The sequence below is a fragment of the Polyodon spathula genome, chromosome 11 (genome assembly GCF_017654505.1).
Source record: "Polyodon spathula isolate WHYD16114869_AA chromosome 11, ASM1765450v1, whole genome shotgun sequence".
NCBI lineage: Eukaryota > Metazoa > Chordata > Actinopteri > Acipenseriformes > Polyodontidae > Polyodon > Polyodon spathula.
The window spans coordinates 29,854,044-29,871,489 of NC_054544.1; the positions used below are offsets into that span (position 1 = coordinate 29,854,044).

At 42.4% G+C, this 17,446-nt stretch overlaps 1 protein-coding gene across 1 annotated transcript; it reads left to right on the forward strand.

Moving 5' to 3' along the window:
• The first annotated feature begins 3,280 nt into the window (after positions 1 to 3,280).
• LOC121323593 (lysophosphatidic acid receptor 6-like) lies at positions 3,281 to 11,535 on the forward strand. Its single transcript, XM_041264736.1, has 2 exons — positions 3,281 to 3,435; positions 9,956 to 11,535. The coding sequence occupies exon 2, from the start codon at positions 9,965 to 9,967 to the stop codon at positions 11,021 to 11,023; it is 1,059 nt and encodes a 352-aa protein (XP_041120670.1). The 5' UTR covers positions 3,281 to 3,435; positions 9,956 to 9,964; the 3' UTR covers positions 11,024 to 11,535.
• Positions 11,536 to 17,446: the final 5,911 nt, after the last annotated feature.

The window sequence follows — 17,446 nt, forward strand, 5'->3', positions numbered from 1 at the left end:
TGGTGAGCAATTGGAAACAAATAAGACAAAGGACAATAACCTGTCTTCTACACAGAAAGTGCTGCCTACTGCCGCCCTCTAGTGGCCAGATAAATTACAAAAAAGTAAACAAATAACAAAAAATAAAAAAAAAAATGAGATAATTCACAGCTCGGGGAAAGGTACGCTGACTGGCTGATTTTCATAGCTTAAAAAAAAATAAAAAACTTGCTCCAGTTTTTTTTTTTTAATTAAACAACAACAACAACAACAAAAAGCTAAATAATTTTGCAAAACTGGAACTACACTGGAACAGGGACTCTTAACAACACTGAACTGTAATAGACAGCTTCCGTAATAGCTGAAAAACGGAGTTATATTTCTGGGAAGAGCAAAGTCCAATGCTGGCCGAGGTTTTGCACTCTTTCAGCGGCGCTCCGATGCAAACACTTCTGCTCTCCTCAACCACATTCTTTTTTTTTTACGAATTGGCAGTTATAAGGTAGTGCATATTTCCTGCAGCAAATAGCACCTCTCTCTCTCTCTCTCTCTCTCTCTCTCTCTCTCTCTCTCTCTCTCTCTCTCTCTCTCTCTCTCTCTCTCTCTGTAGTATTAGAAGTAAAATTAGATAATGTACAATATAGAAGAATAAATGCAAATGATAGATTCAATACTATGACGCCTGAAGGTTTAAATAGAAAGGAATAATAGATTATTACATCATTAACTAGGTAGTAAATGACATCACAAACACATTAATAAATTTAAATAGAAACCCGTGATTAGTTACAATGGCATCAGAAGCCTCTAAGTACAAGTTTCAAACACACTTTACCTTGACAAATGGCTCATATATAATGAGACCACTGTAATCCTGCAGTTGGAAAGATGCACGTGATTGACAGCTGGGCACTAAGAGCAGGGGCCACAGTCAAGGACAGTCATGTAGGCAGGCAGCTGCAAGACATCGGCTAACGTCTATCAGCAATTGCAAAACCAAGGGAAAGCAGGCATCTAGAGGAACAGCTGTGGCTGCAAACACCACCTCTCTAAATGTCTTGAATTGCTTAAACTGTATAACATTGCTTCGTTTCATTTATAAACAGCTATTGAAGGGGTAAACACCTATATCAAGGCTCTGACCCTCCTCTATTGATTTCCACGAGATACAGGCAGGCTACACGTCATAGGAACACAGCTTTGGGTTGCAAGTGATGACATAAGCGAGTCTGTGTCATAGCAAGGAATATGTTGCTCCCCAAGGCAACCACAACACGCCACTTAAACTTACAACCGGATGAATAAAGCATCTCTAAACCAGCCTCAGCATTGTATGCTCTTTTTCTCACTGGACGTTTTTAATACATAATTACAAATAAAGAAGTGATACTGAAAACAGGAATAACCACTTCTCAGTTTCTGTGAGAATAGAAATGAAAGAGCTGATGTAGTGTTATAAACTGGTACATGATTACAATGTGGTACGCGTACCTGAACTTGACCTGTGCAATGTTAGAAAGTGGTACGCGGTGAGATTTTGATACCGGTGGTACATTTGTAGTTTCTACAGAAATTAAATCGATATTATGAGGTTATTTTTGGTGCAGAAAAACATCTACGTCACATTCTTGGACTTAACTGCCACAGCAGTATTGTCCGGTCCCTTAACAACCAATACACACTCCTGATTCGCTGAAACAGTACTCCGCTGACCTTCCAACTCCCACCTAATAGGCTCTCGGTAACTGTCACCGATAAATGTAGTCAAAGTAGGTTAGCTACACACGCTGCTGCATACAGGTAGGCTACCGTATTACAGAAAATAAGCAACCGCGATACTTAAAAAATGTCATGTAATAAAACACTGTGCTGGGGATGCTATATCTGCTAAATAAGTTTGCTACACACCCCTTGGTCTCCCCTGAAGCTGTGTACAAAGTAAGTGATTGGACCATTTGGTAAAACGTGTAGCAAAAAGGACTGAGAAAATAGATTAGAAGCCTCGTTAACCCTTAGTTAGCACAGTATGTATATTTCCATGTCAAACCATAAACCTCTAAAGAATTTATAGATGGAATGTATTAATAGAACTATGGAACTATTTAACGACTTGTGAAAACTGCACATGCCTTTATTGTTCCTATGGCTACCTGGGGATTTTTGAATATAGAAAAAGAGCTGCAGATGTAAATAGTCTTGTTAGCTGAATTCTAAGAGGAAAGGCGTGCAAAGCTAGTGGGATACTACGCAACCATATTCTATTCTATTCAGTGTGATCTGGCGACAAATTCAATCAGCTAAAAAGGAGAGGAAGGAGCTCCATGTGACATTCCTGGATTTGGCTAATGCATATGGTTCAGTGCCACATGAACTTCTTTGGGCAGCATTTGATTTTTTCAGTGTACCGATGACAATAACAAATTTAGTGAAAGCCTACTTTGGAGGTTTGCAATTTAGTTTTTCAACTTCAGAATTCAGCACTACATGGCAATGCCTAGAGGTTGGAATAATGGCAGGATGCACCATTTCTCCACTGGCTTTTACCATGGCAATGGAAGTAATCATTAGGGCATCAAAATGGGTAGTAGGAGGAGAGCGCTTGGCTTCTGGAATGCGACTACCGCCAATTCGAGCATACATGGATGACATGACAACCATGACTACAACAGAACCTAAACCTCTGGGTAGGAGAGGATCCCTCATGTCCTTTGTGTTCATCACCTGCAACATTAAGGCACATTTTGACAGGATGTAAGGTGGCTCTTAGCCAAGGTCGGTTTACTTGGTGCCATGACCAGGTGCTGCGATGTTTGGCCTTAGCAATGGACGACAAGCGTAACCTGACCAATAAGTTGCCACATGTTCCATCAAAACATTACATGCAAAAGACAACATTCCTCCGCCCAGGAGAGCAACCACCAAGAAAAGGTGTTAAAACCAATCCTCGTCCCTGACAACTGGAAGCTGCTAGAGACTGGAAAATGCTGGCAGATGTTGGTCAATGGCTTATTTTTCCACCAGAGATTGCCACCACTAACCTTCGACCAGATATTGTCTTGTGGTCTGGGTCAGCACTACTTATGAACGTCATAGAAACAGGTGTGCCTGTGGAAGCGGTTAACAGTGTTACAGAAACCGTGGTCGAACTCTTGGTGTAACTGACTAAGTATAGCAGTTTCCGTTTATTGTAGACTGTTCTACTTCACGCGTGGGAACTGACTCCGTGCTATCTGGGCCGCCTACGAAAAGCCGCGGAGAGATTGTAAATTTATGGGTTTTCTGACACAGCAAACGTCACAAAGGCTGTGTTTCGTATTCACCAGCTAGCCGATAATAAAGCAAATAGATCTTGTATTTTATCAAGGTCATATTTGTTTTGTCTCATATATACCTCGTGTAGTTTGCCTGGCTGTCTGGTTGAACGGGTGTTGAGATTCTCACACGGATCTCTCTCAGGTAAGGTTCCCTTTCAATTCGAAAATAACCAGCAAGGATGGGATTGCTATAGTAGTTTATTTAAACTACCAGATATATTCGCTGTCTTCTTGTTAAAATGTACAAACGTAGGACAAGCAAGTGTACTAAATTAGTCGTATACTTCATAAGTTAGTCCACCTGAACAGGATCACCTCACGTCCGATTTGGTACATTGCGATCATAAGGAATAAAACAAACGGTAGAAAGCTCGCTGAGTATTTTACTACAGGTTCAGAATTCTTAATTCCTCTGTCTAATGATGCCATGGTTTCAAAACAGGGCATTCAAAGTAATTTGTTTCTCAACTTTCAATTCTGTCCTATTAAAGTAACCATCATTGAAATCAGCATTAATGATAAACTAGAGACAATACTACAGGAGACTTTTCCGTTACATATAGATCTGCTGGGGTGGTCTGACACAGGCTGAATAATATGCGAGTTATATGAGGTTCCGTTCATTCACAGTAGACTCATTGTTAGCGGAGTCTTGTATGCTTGATTTGATTTTCATTTTTTCAAAGTCTTTTTTAGTTTATATAATATTCTACTTAACTAAATATATTAGTTTTTTTTTTTTTTTACATCTACTAATTTTTTTTTAATATTTTGTTTAAATCTGCAATACATATAAGTCTATCTATCATCCATTTTCGCTGCTCGTTCACATTCATAGCAGGGGTATAGCCTACATATAAAAGTGCAGTATTGAAACAATAAAAAGGGCACGTGAATACCTTACAACAGTAAGTTTCGCTCGGGTCGATTTTAATGACACGGCGCGGCTGTTGTATTTACTGCCTCCGCATTAAATCAGCAGCATTCATGCTCTTTGTGTTTCTCCCAGCATGGGTCATGTATTTATTAACATTACAAATACCAGAAGCGACCCAAACAGCTAATCCTGAACATTGGTTTAGCAGACCTGAACAAGTGGAACAGGTGAAACCGATAATGAGGACCAACCCGTAATAAGCCATTACAAATGCGGATGGAAATTCACAGTTTAAGGTGTATAGACAAACTCGGACATTTACGTGTAAATTGTAATTACTAGCACGCGATTAAAAAAAAAAAAAAAAAAAAAAAAAAAAACTACATTGAAGATATTGAACCGACAAAATAGTCATAAATATGAAAAAGTATGAAAAAAGCAAATAATAAATATATTAATGATAAAATGGTCAAAATGTTTTTATTACATTAGGCGTGATTCGGGCAAACACATTTAAGTAAAAGCATACCTATAATATAATCACAGTCGACTACATGTATTTTTATGCGCATTCCGCACACGGATCATACCTGTATTTTAACTTGGCGGTAGCCTATTGCTGACACTAAACGTTCAGTTCTAAATGTGTTGTTTATATTTAATACACATTACACTGACATGTCAGGTTAAATTGAATACATAAAACATGCATGCTTTTTATTATTTAAATACACAGTGTCTGAGTGTGTAGCACTTTATTAAAGTTTGTACAATACCATAATGAGAAAACGAAACCAATCTCTCTTCAGAACACTCTGACCTCAACCAGAATAAATTAGACAGAAAGGAAAAGGGTGCCACATTGCTATAGTAGTTTATTTAAACTACTGGATATATTCGCTGTCTAAGTAAGAACACGAAGAACTGCTTAATATAGTGTAAGAGCAATATATTAAGGTATATTATAGCATTAGATAGTGCAATTGTAAATTTTATTAAGGATAGTTCTGTGACTCGGCGAGCGAACCTTACTGAATCAAATACTCCAAAGGGTTCAGAATGAGATTCAGAAGGGTTCGCTTTTCACTGCACTCATTTTTAGACGTCATTTCAGACAACAATGGCGCTGTCCTCTTCTTAAAATGTACAAACGTAGGACGAGCAAGTGTACTAAATTAGTCATATAGTTCATAAATTAGTCCACCTGAACAGGATCACCTCACGTCCGATCTGGTACACTGCAGTCAGGATCTTGTTTAGTCTGATGTAGTGGATGATCCAGCTGTGGTGATTGTCGTCTGGTACACTGCAATCTCGATTAACAAGTGTACTAACTTTAGTCCAAGCAAGTGGACTAAACCTGCTTAATCCGCTAGTTAGACGCATCAAGTGGTTTGGTACGCGCTGCAATCGACCCATGTAGCCTAAATAAAGTCTTTATTTTAAACTGCTTACAAAATTATACACAATAGCATTTTATATATTTAACACATCGTTTTATGTCCATTTATATATATATATATATATATATATATATATATATATATATATATATATATATATATATACGTGAAAACTTAACTTGGAAACCATCACCTTACACCGCTTTGTAACACACACATACTCCATCAAAAACATGTGAAAACGATAGGTTGCGGATGCAACCCCAGTTCCCTGAAAGAGAAAATAACCATCAAGGATGGGATATCGCCCCCAGGCGGTAGGATTTAGCTGAATTTATGTCAAAGCTGCCGATAGGCTGGTGTATGCACTGACGTCTAAGCCCGCCCCCTTGTCGGCTTAGAATACTCAGTGCACGCAGCATCGCGTTCTCCTTTGCTTTCAACCAGGTAGGTATAAGCAGGTAAGTATTTTTCTCTCTGAGAATCAGTTACACACATGTATTAGACTGTTGTACTAGTTTTAGCTTTAAGCTTGGGAAGCTGGCTACTGCACCTTCCCTGAGTTGATTCAGTGTTAGCTTGCTGAGCGATTAAAACTATATTATTTTCACTTTTCAACGCTTGCTCTTTCTAGCGTTTTTATCCGAAGTGTCGGCCTTCGGCCGGACGGCTTTTTTTACATATTAATCTTTTATTAATATTGTATATATTTTGGTTGTTGTCGTGTTTTTTGATCTTTTCGGTGCTCGGTGCACGCACTCGACGCTCGACACTTGGTGCACGTGCCGAGGTGCTAGGTGCGCGCACTCGGTGCCCGACACGGTGCATGCGTGTTGGTGCTCTACGCGCCGTATCGACTATCGGTGCTTACGCACGGCGCTTCGACGCTCGACACTCGGTACACGCGCTGGACGTTCAGTGCGGTGCACACGTTTGACGCTCGATGCGCTGTGTTGACGCTCGGTAAACACGCTTGGCGCTCGGGGCACGTGCTTCGGTGCTTGGTGCACATGCTTGACGCTGGGTGCACGCACCTCAACGCACGCGCCTTAGTTTGGTGCGGTGCTTTACGTTAAGTGCACACGCTCGGTGCTTTGACGCTCGGTGCCCGGTCCACGCGTTTCAATGCTCGGTACGGGTATATTGGTACTCCAACATACCCGGTGCTCGCACTCATTGCATAATGTCCGGCTTCCATAGATGCCTGACTTGCAACTCCAAGTTGCCAGCGTCGGGCCCACATGAGGACTGTGTGGCTTGCCTGGGGCCAGAGCATTCGGCGTCTGCCTTGGCAGACAAAACATACTGCCAGCTGTGCGCTAGATTTAAACTGCGCACTCTCTGCCACAGGGCGAAGAAGGCAGTTGTGAGTCATTCTCCCTCGTCGCAGGCTTCTCACTCCGAGTTCGCCCTGCCTTCTGGGTCGGCAACGCCTCCTCTTAAACTGCCGCTGTCACGCAGCCCGTCTTCCCAGTTAAACACTAGCCGGAGATCTCCAGACACCAGGCATGCTCGGGAACGTTTCCCCAGCCCATCTTCACAGCCATGGGTCTACTCTCCCTCTAGCAGGGAATGCCCACGCTATCATTCACCCCGTAGGGAAGCGGATCGCCCTAGATCTCGTTCTGAGTCACCTCATCGAAGGGATCGATCTCGATCTCCTCGTAGGGACAGACGCCATAGGGACAGGTGAAGAGGAGTTGGACACAGAGTCGGCCTCGCAGCACTCTGAGCAGGAGCCTGTATTGGAGGTGTTGGAGACAGATGATCCTTTGTGGTCAGTAGTCGAGCGAGCAGCTCGTCACCTGGGAGTTGAGTGGCCAACCGTGCAAGAACCTAGCCCGTCACTCTTTGAATCACTGTCTGCACAGGTACATCATACCAAGATGCTTCCAGCATTCCCGGACTTTATCAAGGAGGTGCAGTCCAATTGGGGGGCTTCTGCTTTTTCGGCAATGCAAGGGGCAGACACAGTTGGGTTGGCGTCTTTTCCACCAGTAGACGTTGCTTTTGCCGCTCAGGATCTTGCATGCCCTAACTGGCAATGCAGGACTACAGAGGTGCACCTCAAGAAGGGCTATCTGGCGGCAACAGAGGCAGTCAGGCTATCTAATGTGGTCAGCCTGTATCAGGTGGCGATTATTAAGGACCTCCCAGAATGACCCTCAGCTTTCCTTCGTACTGAGTTGGGTTTAGTTGCCCAATTATTGATCAAACTGGCCCAGTTGAATGCTAGGACACAGGGACGGAGCATAGCTTCGTTGGTGGTGGCTAGAAGGCAGATCTAGCTTTCGCAAGCAAGAGTTAACGAGCCTGACAAGGTTCCCCTGTTAGATGCCCCTATTACACCGGGGCACACGTTTGGTCCGGTGGTGGAGGACATGCTCCAATGATCTGCTAAGACTCAGGAGGCTTCTAAGTAGATGGCGCAAATGTGGCCGCATCTGGGTTTTCTGCCAAAACGTCCACAACAACAGCAGCAGTGGTGTAGGACACCACCACACGAGCCGGCTCGTCCAAGAGGTAGAAAGCCCTCACCTGATAATACTGAAATGCGCAATCAGCCTGTTTTCACCAGACTGCAGCGGGGAGGATGGCGTTCTAGAGGAGGCGGTAGACCACGTCCTCGTGACCCCGTGCAGACCTCTCAGGACCGACCACAGGTCAAAAAGCCCTGAGACACCCAGGCAGCCTCCAACCCACCCTCCACAGCTCCAATTCTGGCAACTATGTACCGACGACATCTGGGTACACAAAACTGTAGCTATCGGTTACAGTCTTCAGTTCCGGTTAACCCCCCCCCCCCCCCCCCACCTTTTCGGGGAGTGGTGGTGACCGCAGTGAAGGACTTCAACCAGTTTTCAGCCCTGGGTATGGAAATTCAAGCCTTGCTGAGCAAGTTCACTATCCAGCCAGTAGACCCTGATCGATCGAGCAAGGGTTTTACTCAAAGTACTTCCTGGTGACCAAGAAGGACGGCGGGTTCTGCCCTATCTTGGATCTGAGGCTACTGAACAAATACCTTCGGGTGTTACCGTTCAGGATGCTCACGCACCGACACATCATCTAGTCTGTCCGGTACGGCGACTGGTTTGCACACCGTGGACTTGAAGGTAATAAAAATGTAATAAAAACATTTTGACCATTTTATCATTAATATATTTATTATTTGCTTTTTTCATACTTTTTCATATTTATGACTATTTTTTTTAATCGCGTGCTAGTAATTACAATGTACACGTAAATGTCCGAGTTTGTCTATACACCTTAAACTGTGAATTTCCATCCGCATTTGTAATGGCTTATTACGGGTTGGTCCTCATTATCGGTCTCACCTGTTCCACTTGTTCAGGTCTGCTAAACCAATGTTCAGGATTAGCTGTTTGGGTCGCTTCTGGTATTTGTAATGTTAATAAATACTTGACCCATGCTGGGAGAAACACAAAGAGCATGAATGCTGCTGATTTAATGCGGAGGCAGTAAATACAACAGCCGCGCAGTGTCATTAAAATCGACCCGAGCGAAACTTACTGTTATAAGGTATTCACGTGCCCTTTTTATTGTTTCAATACTGCACTTTTATATGTAGGCTATACCCCTGCTATGAATGTGAACGAGCAGCGAAAATGGATGATAGATAGACTTATATGTATTGCAGATTTAAACAAAATATTAAAAAAAAAAAAAAAAAAAAATTAGTAGATGTAAAAAAAAAAAAAAACTAATATATTTAGTTAAGTAGAATATTATATAAACTAAAAAAGACTTTGAAAAAATGAAAATCAAATCAAGCATACAAGACTCCGCTAACAATGAGTCTACTGTGAATGAACGGAACCTCATATAACTTGTATATTATTCAGCCTGTGTCAGACCACCCCAGCAGATCTATATGTAACGGAAAAGTCTCCTGTAGTATTGTCTCTAGTTTATCATTAATGCTGATTTCAATGATGGTTACTTTAATAGGACAGAATTGAAAGTTGAGAAACAAATTACTTTGAATGCCCTGTTTTGAAACCATGGCATCATTACACAGAGGAATTAAGAATTCTGAACCTGTAGTAAAATACTCAGCGAGCTTTCTACCGTTTGTTTTATTCCTCTGTGAAAATGTGCCTTGGCTTTGGCGCTTGCTTCAAGGCATTGTAGTACCCAGTGTATTTCTTTTTCTTGAGGAGGTGGTTTTATGAGTTACAGTAGATTATTAACAAAGAAATGATACTCAAAGATCAATGTTCTTCATGATGATTCATAATGATAACGAAAGTAACTCCTGACAAAACTCTTTGACAGAAAATTACCGGCAATTACAGAACAAGAAGTAACGCAGTGTGCAGCTGATCTAGTGCTTTGCTCATTTGCATGACATCTTTTTACAGATCCTCAGAATGAGGGACACCGTGAGCATTGAGGTTCAGCTGTTCCAGCTCATCGTCTACATCCCAACATTCAGCTTAGGCCTGCTATTCAATGTGTCAGCTCTGTGGATTCTTCTTTTCAAGATAAGGAAATGGACAGAATCGACAACTTATATGGGAAACCTGATTTTCAATGACTGTCTTTTGCTTTTCTCTCTGCCGTTTAAAATGAGTGCCTACAATACAAAGAAACCGTGGGGCCTTGGAAGACCCTTCTGCTTGTTCTTGGAGAGCCTGTATTTTGTTAACATGTACGGGAGCATTTTGATCATAATGTGCATTTCTGTAGATCGGTACATTGCTGTAAGGCACCCCTTTTTGGCAAAATCTCTCAGGTCCCCACTGAAAGCTACGCTTGTCTGTGCTGCAGTGTGGACTATCATTTTTGGCTCAAGTGTGGAAGCTTATAAATTGCATGATGTTCACTTTAATGGCACTCACTGTTTCCATAGCTTTTCCAATCGCACCTGGCAAAAGGTACACTTGGTTGCCATAATGGAGACCCTGTTTGTTGCTAGTGCCTTAATTATGACCCTCTGTTCCATTGAAATAGTAAGAGTCATAAAGAGAATAAGAAGAGACAGTTTGGAAGTGCAAAAACAAAGCAACAATAAATCTGTTAAAATCGTCCTTGCAAACCTTTTTACATTTCTGATCTGTTTTATACCCTATCACATTGCATTGCTTTTGTACTTTTTAGTGAAGCATGGTACCATTCCTTCCGATTACAGAGAACCCCTGCGCAGCTTTGTTCAGGTCAGCCTGTGCTTGACCAACGTAAACTGCATGTTGGATGGAATTTGTTATTACTTGATTCTTAAAGAGAACTGGAAATCCACTAGAGAGGTGACAGAGGCAACTGAAAGCTCCAGTCTGAAAGCTCCAATCAGGAGTCTCCGAGTGGCTCACCTGGTAAAAGCACGGCAGCGTGGTGTGCATGGTGAGTCATTGAGTCAGGAGAGCACAATTTTGCACCCAGGCTATGCGAAGCCACTGGTCTTCACTGGAGATTCTGGAGGGAGCTTCTAATCCTGTGGGATTGGGACGCAAAACCGGAAAGGACTGTTTCAACTCATCGAGCTACAGCCAACCCTACCGGCCACCTGCAGGGCTGGCCTTTGTCTTCCTGAGGCTGGTAGCTGGCTGACGTCCGCTCTCCGGTTCCTAGCTGTAAAAGAGGAAGCGGGCTTGGTCGTGGGATCGGAGGATGCCCACTGAGCCTTCAGTTCTCCTGCGCTGTGTGGAGGAGTCCTGCGGTGAGGTGGAAAATAATTGCACATTCTGAGTGAGAAAATCGGGGACAACATAATTAGTCATTCTAAAGTTTAAAAAAAAAAAAGGAGAAAAAAAGATAGTCATAGCCTCTTCAGACCTCAGTGCTATGGGATGACCAGATCTGTATTGTGCAGTACAGTGTATAGACGGTGTAGGGGGCTCTGAAGAGGATCTAACTGAAGCACATGTGAGGAAGGCTACACTGGGGTCTTTGTGCAATTTACGAGAACTGCAAACCAAAACCATTAAAGTGATTTGATGGGAGCTCGGCTTAAAATGATAGTGTGTAAATAAAGTTTGATTATATTTTTTTGAAATTGATATGCTTTACATTACTGTATAAATTAAATTACAATTTATTTAAACATACAATGTGTCAGTTTTTATTTTCATAGATTGTATATTGTGTAAGTCTTGACAACTGTATAGTGGCATGCTAGCTGCCTACAGTCACATTTGTAGCAGGACTCTCAACAAGATTTCCAAATACAAAACTGTGCCCCTGTCAGATTTCATTTTGATTAAGGGTTTCCATCTTGCTCAAATAACAATCACGCACACTCACACACACACACACATTGCACAAATCTCCAGCTAATCAATATCATTACCAGAGGAGTGTGAGCAAGCATGCCCACTACTTCCTAAGTATTCTCTGAGACTGAATGCTCTCTCTGTGTTTGAAGTGGTACTGTAGCAGGTGGTTATAGTAAAGTGTGCGATTTAGAAGAAGGGTCTACAGTACTGTAGCAGAAGGTTATAGTAAAGTGTGTGATTTAGAAGAAGGGTATACAGTACTGTAGCAGAGGCTTGTATACCTAGATCTAAAACTGTAGTACTTGAACTTCACACCAAACAGGCTATAAATACATGTTCTTACAGAACTCTCTCTCTCTCTCTCTCTCTCTCTCTCTCTCTCTCTCTCTCTCTCTCTCTCTCTCTCTCTCTCTCTCTCTCTCTGAGGACTGTGGGAGGGGCTTGTGTAAAGCGAGTGGTGTGTACTGTGCGTGAGTAAAACTTTTACTGAAGTTATATTCATTTTGTACACGTTTAGCTTTATTTATTTATTTATTTATTTATTCTTCCTTCCTGATTTGGAGCCGTCATGGGTTCCAAATCGGGAAGTTTTGGGTCGCTGACCCGTAGGCATGGCTTTAAATGTATTCCAGACAGTTCAGTAACAGTGGAGGAGTGTTTGTTAGCTGTCGGGGAGAAAATAGGGTATGGAAATATAAACTGTGCTGCAAGAATGAATAAAGCCATCGTTGTTTTTCTTAGTAGTGAACTGTTAGTGAACAGGATTGTTGAAGAAGGTTTGTATATCAAAGAAAGTTTTGTCAGCGTTTTACCTTTAGCTTCCCCTGTCACTAAAGTTATCCTTTCAAACGTCCCGCCTTTCATTAAAGATGAGTTGATTATTAATGAGCTACTAAGATATGGTAAAATAATGTCCCCAATTAAACCTATTTTACTCGGTTGTAAAAACCCAGATGTTAAGCATGTCATGTCTTTTAGGAGACAAGTTTTTGTATTATTGAATGACCCCAACTCGTCTATTGAAGTTGCGTGGACTTTCAATATTGACGGTAGTAATTATGTTATATTTGCCAGCACAGAATCAATTAAATGTTTTCATTGTGGAGGACAAGGACACCTTAGAAGGGCTTGCCCTCAAAATAGTAATAATACTGAGTACAATAAGGCAAAAGAACCAGCAAGTGGGGAGGACGGAGTCTCTGAGACAGCACCGGGGGCTGAGCAGCAAATGCAGCCGCCAGCTCAGACAGTGAGACCCGAGCCGGCGCCTCGACTGAAGCGGGGGATCGGTGCGGAGGTCAAAGAAAACAATAAAGAAACAAGAGTTGAAACAGTGAATACCCCAGATGACGCAGGTTTTCAACTTGTTGAAAAAAAGAGGAAAAGACGTGTGGCCACCCCAGGAAAGGTAGCTGAAGAAGGGCAGTCTGTCTGGGACTCTGAGACGCTCTCTCAGGGCAGCGGTGCTGCTGCAGCTCAGAGCTCTGGGACAGGAGATCAAGGTAAAGCTGGATCTCAGTGTAAACCTGCGATAACCCCGCGTTCAAGGGAGAAGGGGAACAGCAGCGCTGCAGTTCAGTCCAGCGCTGAGACAGCCTCCAGATCAGAGGACCTGTTGCCGGATACAGTAGCTGTGGATGACGCTGAAGAATCCGAAGAGGAGTCGGTGATATCGGAGATGGATGATGGAGGAGAGCTCTCTGACTCCTCGGTGCTGCTCGATGAGGCTCTGCCCAACCCGTCTGGTAAGAGTAAAATATATCCAGTTGATACAATATCAGCGTTTTTAGATAAAACCAGAGGGAAAAGGGGAACTGATTTAACACAATTCTTTCCTAATATCCAGCTGTTTATCTACTCTGCAAAAATAGCCATGAGAAAAGCTACGTTAGAGGAGCTAGACCAAAAGAAACGGTATCGTTTAAAAAAAGTAATAGTGTCTGCAAAAAAAATATTGAATGATAACAAACCGAAGACATATTAATGGATTATTTAATAAGACATTTTAATATAGTTTTTAGTAGTTTGTTTTTGCTTTCTTTATTTCCTATGGAACAAATTCAAATAGCTACTTTTAATGTAAATGGTTGTAGGAGTGTCAATAAAAGAGCATGTTTATTTCATTTTATCACACAGAAGAGAGTGAATGTGATGTTTTTACAGGAAACGCATACAGACAGTATGAATGAGAGTGAGTGGCTGAGCGAATGGAAGGGGCGGGGCGTCTTTAGTCACGGTTCTAATGTCAGTGCTGGAGTAGCTGTGCTGTTCTCCCCAGGGCTGCAAATAGATATTTTATCAGTTAGTGAGGAAATCCAAGGGCGCCTTTTAAAAATAGAAACGGTTTTTAAGGCACTGAGATTGTTTTTATCAATTTATATGCACCAAATGAGGGCAGGGAAAAAGTTTTATTTTTTAAAAAATTAAATCAGGTTTTATCTAATTGTAATCCTGCACATATGATTTTAGTGGGGGGTGATTGTAATTGTACAGAACATTTTATCATGGATAGGAATCATGAAGAGCCACATCCCCAGTCTTCAAAAGAATTGTCTGCTGTTTTAAAAGTTCAAAGCCTGGTTGATGTCTGGAGGAATTTATATCCCAGAGTAAAGCAGTACACTTGGGTTAAAGTCAATAATAATAATCAGATATCAAAAGCGCGATTAGATAGATTGTACTGCACTAAACAAAATCTTAATCGGATTTTTAAGAGCAATATCATTCCCACTATGCTGTCTGATCACCACTGTGTGTTACTTACTATTTGCCTGCCTTCTGCTGCTCCCTCAAAGTCATACTGGCATTTTAATACTAAATTATTGGAAGACAAACAGTTTTTAGATCTTTTTAAAGCATTTTGGGTCTCCTGGAGGCAGCAGAGTATGAAATATAGTAGTATACAACAGTGGTGGGACATTGGAAAAATACAAATTAAAATTTTCTGTCAGCAATATACTTTAAATACAACCAGGGTTTTGAACCAGACAGTTGAAGAGCTTGAGAGAGAGATATTGAGAATAGAAACAAAAATTACTCTCGATAGTGATGAAAACATCTTCCAGTCTCTGAGAGAGAAAAGAGAAACTCTGAGCAGCCTACTGGAGGAAAGAGTGAAGGGGTCCCTCATCCGCTCTCGTTTCACACAGCTAAAGGACATGGATGCACCCACCAAATTCTTTTTCAACTTAGAGAAGAAGGTGGTGGAGAGTAAGCAGCTGTTTTGTGTGCGTCTGCCCTGCGGGAAGGAGGTGCACAGTAAAGAAGATATTAATAGAGCAGCTGTGCTTTTCTACACCCAGCTGTTTAGTGCCGAGCCCTGTGATGAGGAGCAAATCGCTTTACTGCACCAGGACCTGCCCAAATTGTCTCAAGAAGAACAGCGCCCCCTAGAAGCCTGTTTGACAATGCAAGAGCTGACGGAGGCAGTCACTCAGATGTCACCAGGAAAAGCCCCTGGGATTGATGGCCTTCAGGCAGAGTTTTATAAAAAGCTCTGGCCAGTGATTGGGGAAGACCTTTTCCGGGTTTTACAAGAGTGCATTAGAGAAGGAGAGCTGCCTCTGAGCTGTCGTCGGGCTGTGATTACACTGTTGCCAAAAAAAGGAGATCTAAAAGAACTAAAGAATTGGCGCCCCGTCTCACTTTTATGTTCGGATTATAAAATATTTTCAAAAGCCTTGGCCAATAGACTGAGGGAATGTATTCACACCGTGGTTCATAAAGACCAGTCATATTGCATTCCTGGAAGGACAATATTTGATAATATCTTTCTAATCCGAGACTTTTTAACTGCTAGTAATCTTTTTAATCTTGATTTGGGGATTATTTCTCTAGATCAAGAAAAAGCATTTGATAGGGTGGATCACAAATATCTTGTTAAAACATTACAATCTTTTGGTTTTGGGCCTAATTTCATTTCTTTTATTTCCCTGTTGTATAAAAATGTTTTTGGTGTTTTGAAAATTAATAATAGCTTGAGCTGTCCGTTTTCGGTGTACAGAGGGATTCGCCAGGGATGTTCCCTATCAGGCATGTTATATGCCCTCTCTATTGAACCTCTGCTTTGTCATCTTAGGAGAAAGCTGGCTGGTCTGAGAATACCTGTTACACCTAATGCTCCTCCAGTCAAACTGTCTGCCTATGCTGATGACGTTAATGTCTTTATTACCAGTCATGCTGATGTGTCAGCACTGAGAGACAGTTTGGACATTTTTCAGAAAGCCTCACTGGCCAAGGTGAACTGGGGCAAGTGCAGCACATTCCTGTCAGGGGAGTGGCGTGGAGCCGGCCCCCCGACGCTACCTCAGCCATTGCGCTGGGGGGGGATTGGGATCAAAGTTCTGGGAGTCTATTTGGGAGAACGACAGTATGAATTCAAGAACTGGGAGGATTTAGCAGAAAAGGTTAAGGGAAGGCTGCAGTGTTGGCGGTGGCTGATACCTCAGTTGTCATACAAGGGAAGAGTTGTTGTGATCAACAATCTGGTGGCCTCCATGCTGTGGCACAGGCTGGTGTGCCTGGATCCTCCCCCAAGGCTGATAAATGACATACAAAGAGTACTATTGGAGTTTTTTTTGGAGTGGCCATCATTGGCTAAAGCCAGCTGTCTTGTACCTGCCCCCTAGTGAAGGGGGTCAGGGGTTAGTGGATGTACGCAGTCGTGTGGCTACTTTCCGGTTGCAAGCAGTGCAGCGTTTGCTGTTTTTACCTGAGCTAAGCTGGAGAAACATCGCCTTCTCTTTCCTGCACAGAGTGAGGGAACTGGGCTGGGATTGGCAATTGTTTTTAATAAATCTATCTCAGCTAGACACCAATGAACTCCCAGCCTTCTATAAGAACATGCTCAATGCCTGGTGAATGGTGAAGGTGGAGAGACTGGAGGATTATTTGACCGTAGGAGCATTGCTAGAAGAGCCTTTATTTTTTAACTCCTTGTTCCCTGCAGATGGTTTCCAATCTGGGGCGTTGTGCTCTAGTTTTGCAAAGGGGGGCATTACAAAACTAAAAGATTTACTGCAGGTGAGCATTGGGAGATGGACAGAGGTGGAAAGCCTGGCCAAACAGCTGGGAATTCACTCACTCAGAGTACTAGAGAATCTTTTGAAAAAGCTCAGAGACTCTTTTTCCCCTAGGGTTACAGAGATGTTGAACCAGGCTCTGGGAGGCAATGATGAGCAAGAGTTGGCTTGCCCTTCCTTTTTAGTGTCCCCTGCTGTTCCTGAAAACCTTGGGGAAGGTCTGTACAGTATTGAGAGGCTGCAACAGCTTCCTGCACACTCTTCTGGAAAAAAGGAGCTGTACAGACTCTGTGTTAAGGTGTGCCATGTAAATGCGCTAAAGACACTGCCTGATACCAGTTGGAGAGCTCATGTGGATTGTGTAGGTAGTACTGCTCCGGCCTGGAGGTCTTTATATAAACCGCCTGTACCTAAGCATTCAGGAGATCTACAGTGGCACATTCTTCATGGCATCATAGCCACTGGGCGCCACGTCCACCGTATTGACCCTGCGGTTAGTAACGACTGTGTTTTTTGTGGAGAGGAAGAAACACTGTTTCATCTTTTTACTGACTGCAGAAGGCTGGACCCCTTGTTTAATGCTATTGCTGAATTGCTAATTTCTTTAAATGTGATTTTT

What these genes read in the sequence shown, in the direction of transcription:
- LOC121323593 (XM_041264736.1), top strand. Translation starts at nt 9,965, where the DNA reads ATGAGGGACACCGTGAGCATTGAGGTTCAGCTGTTCCAGCTCATCGTC.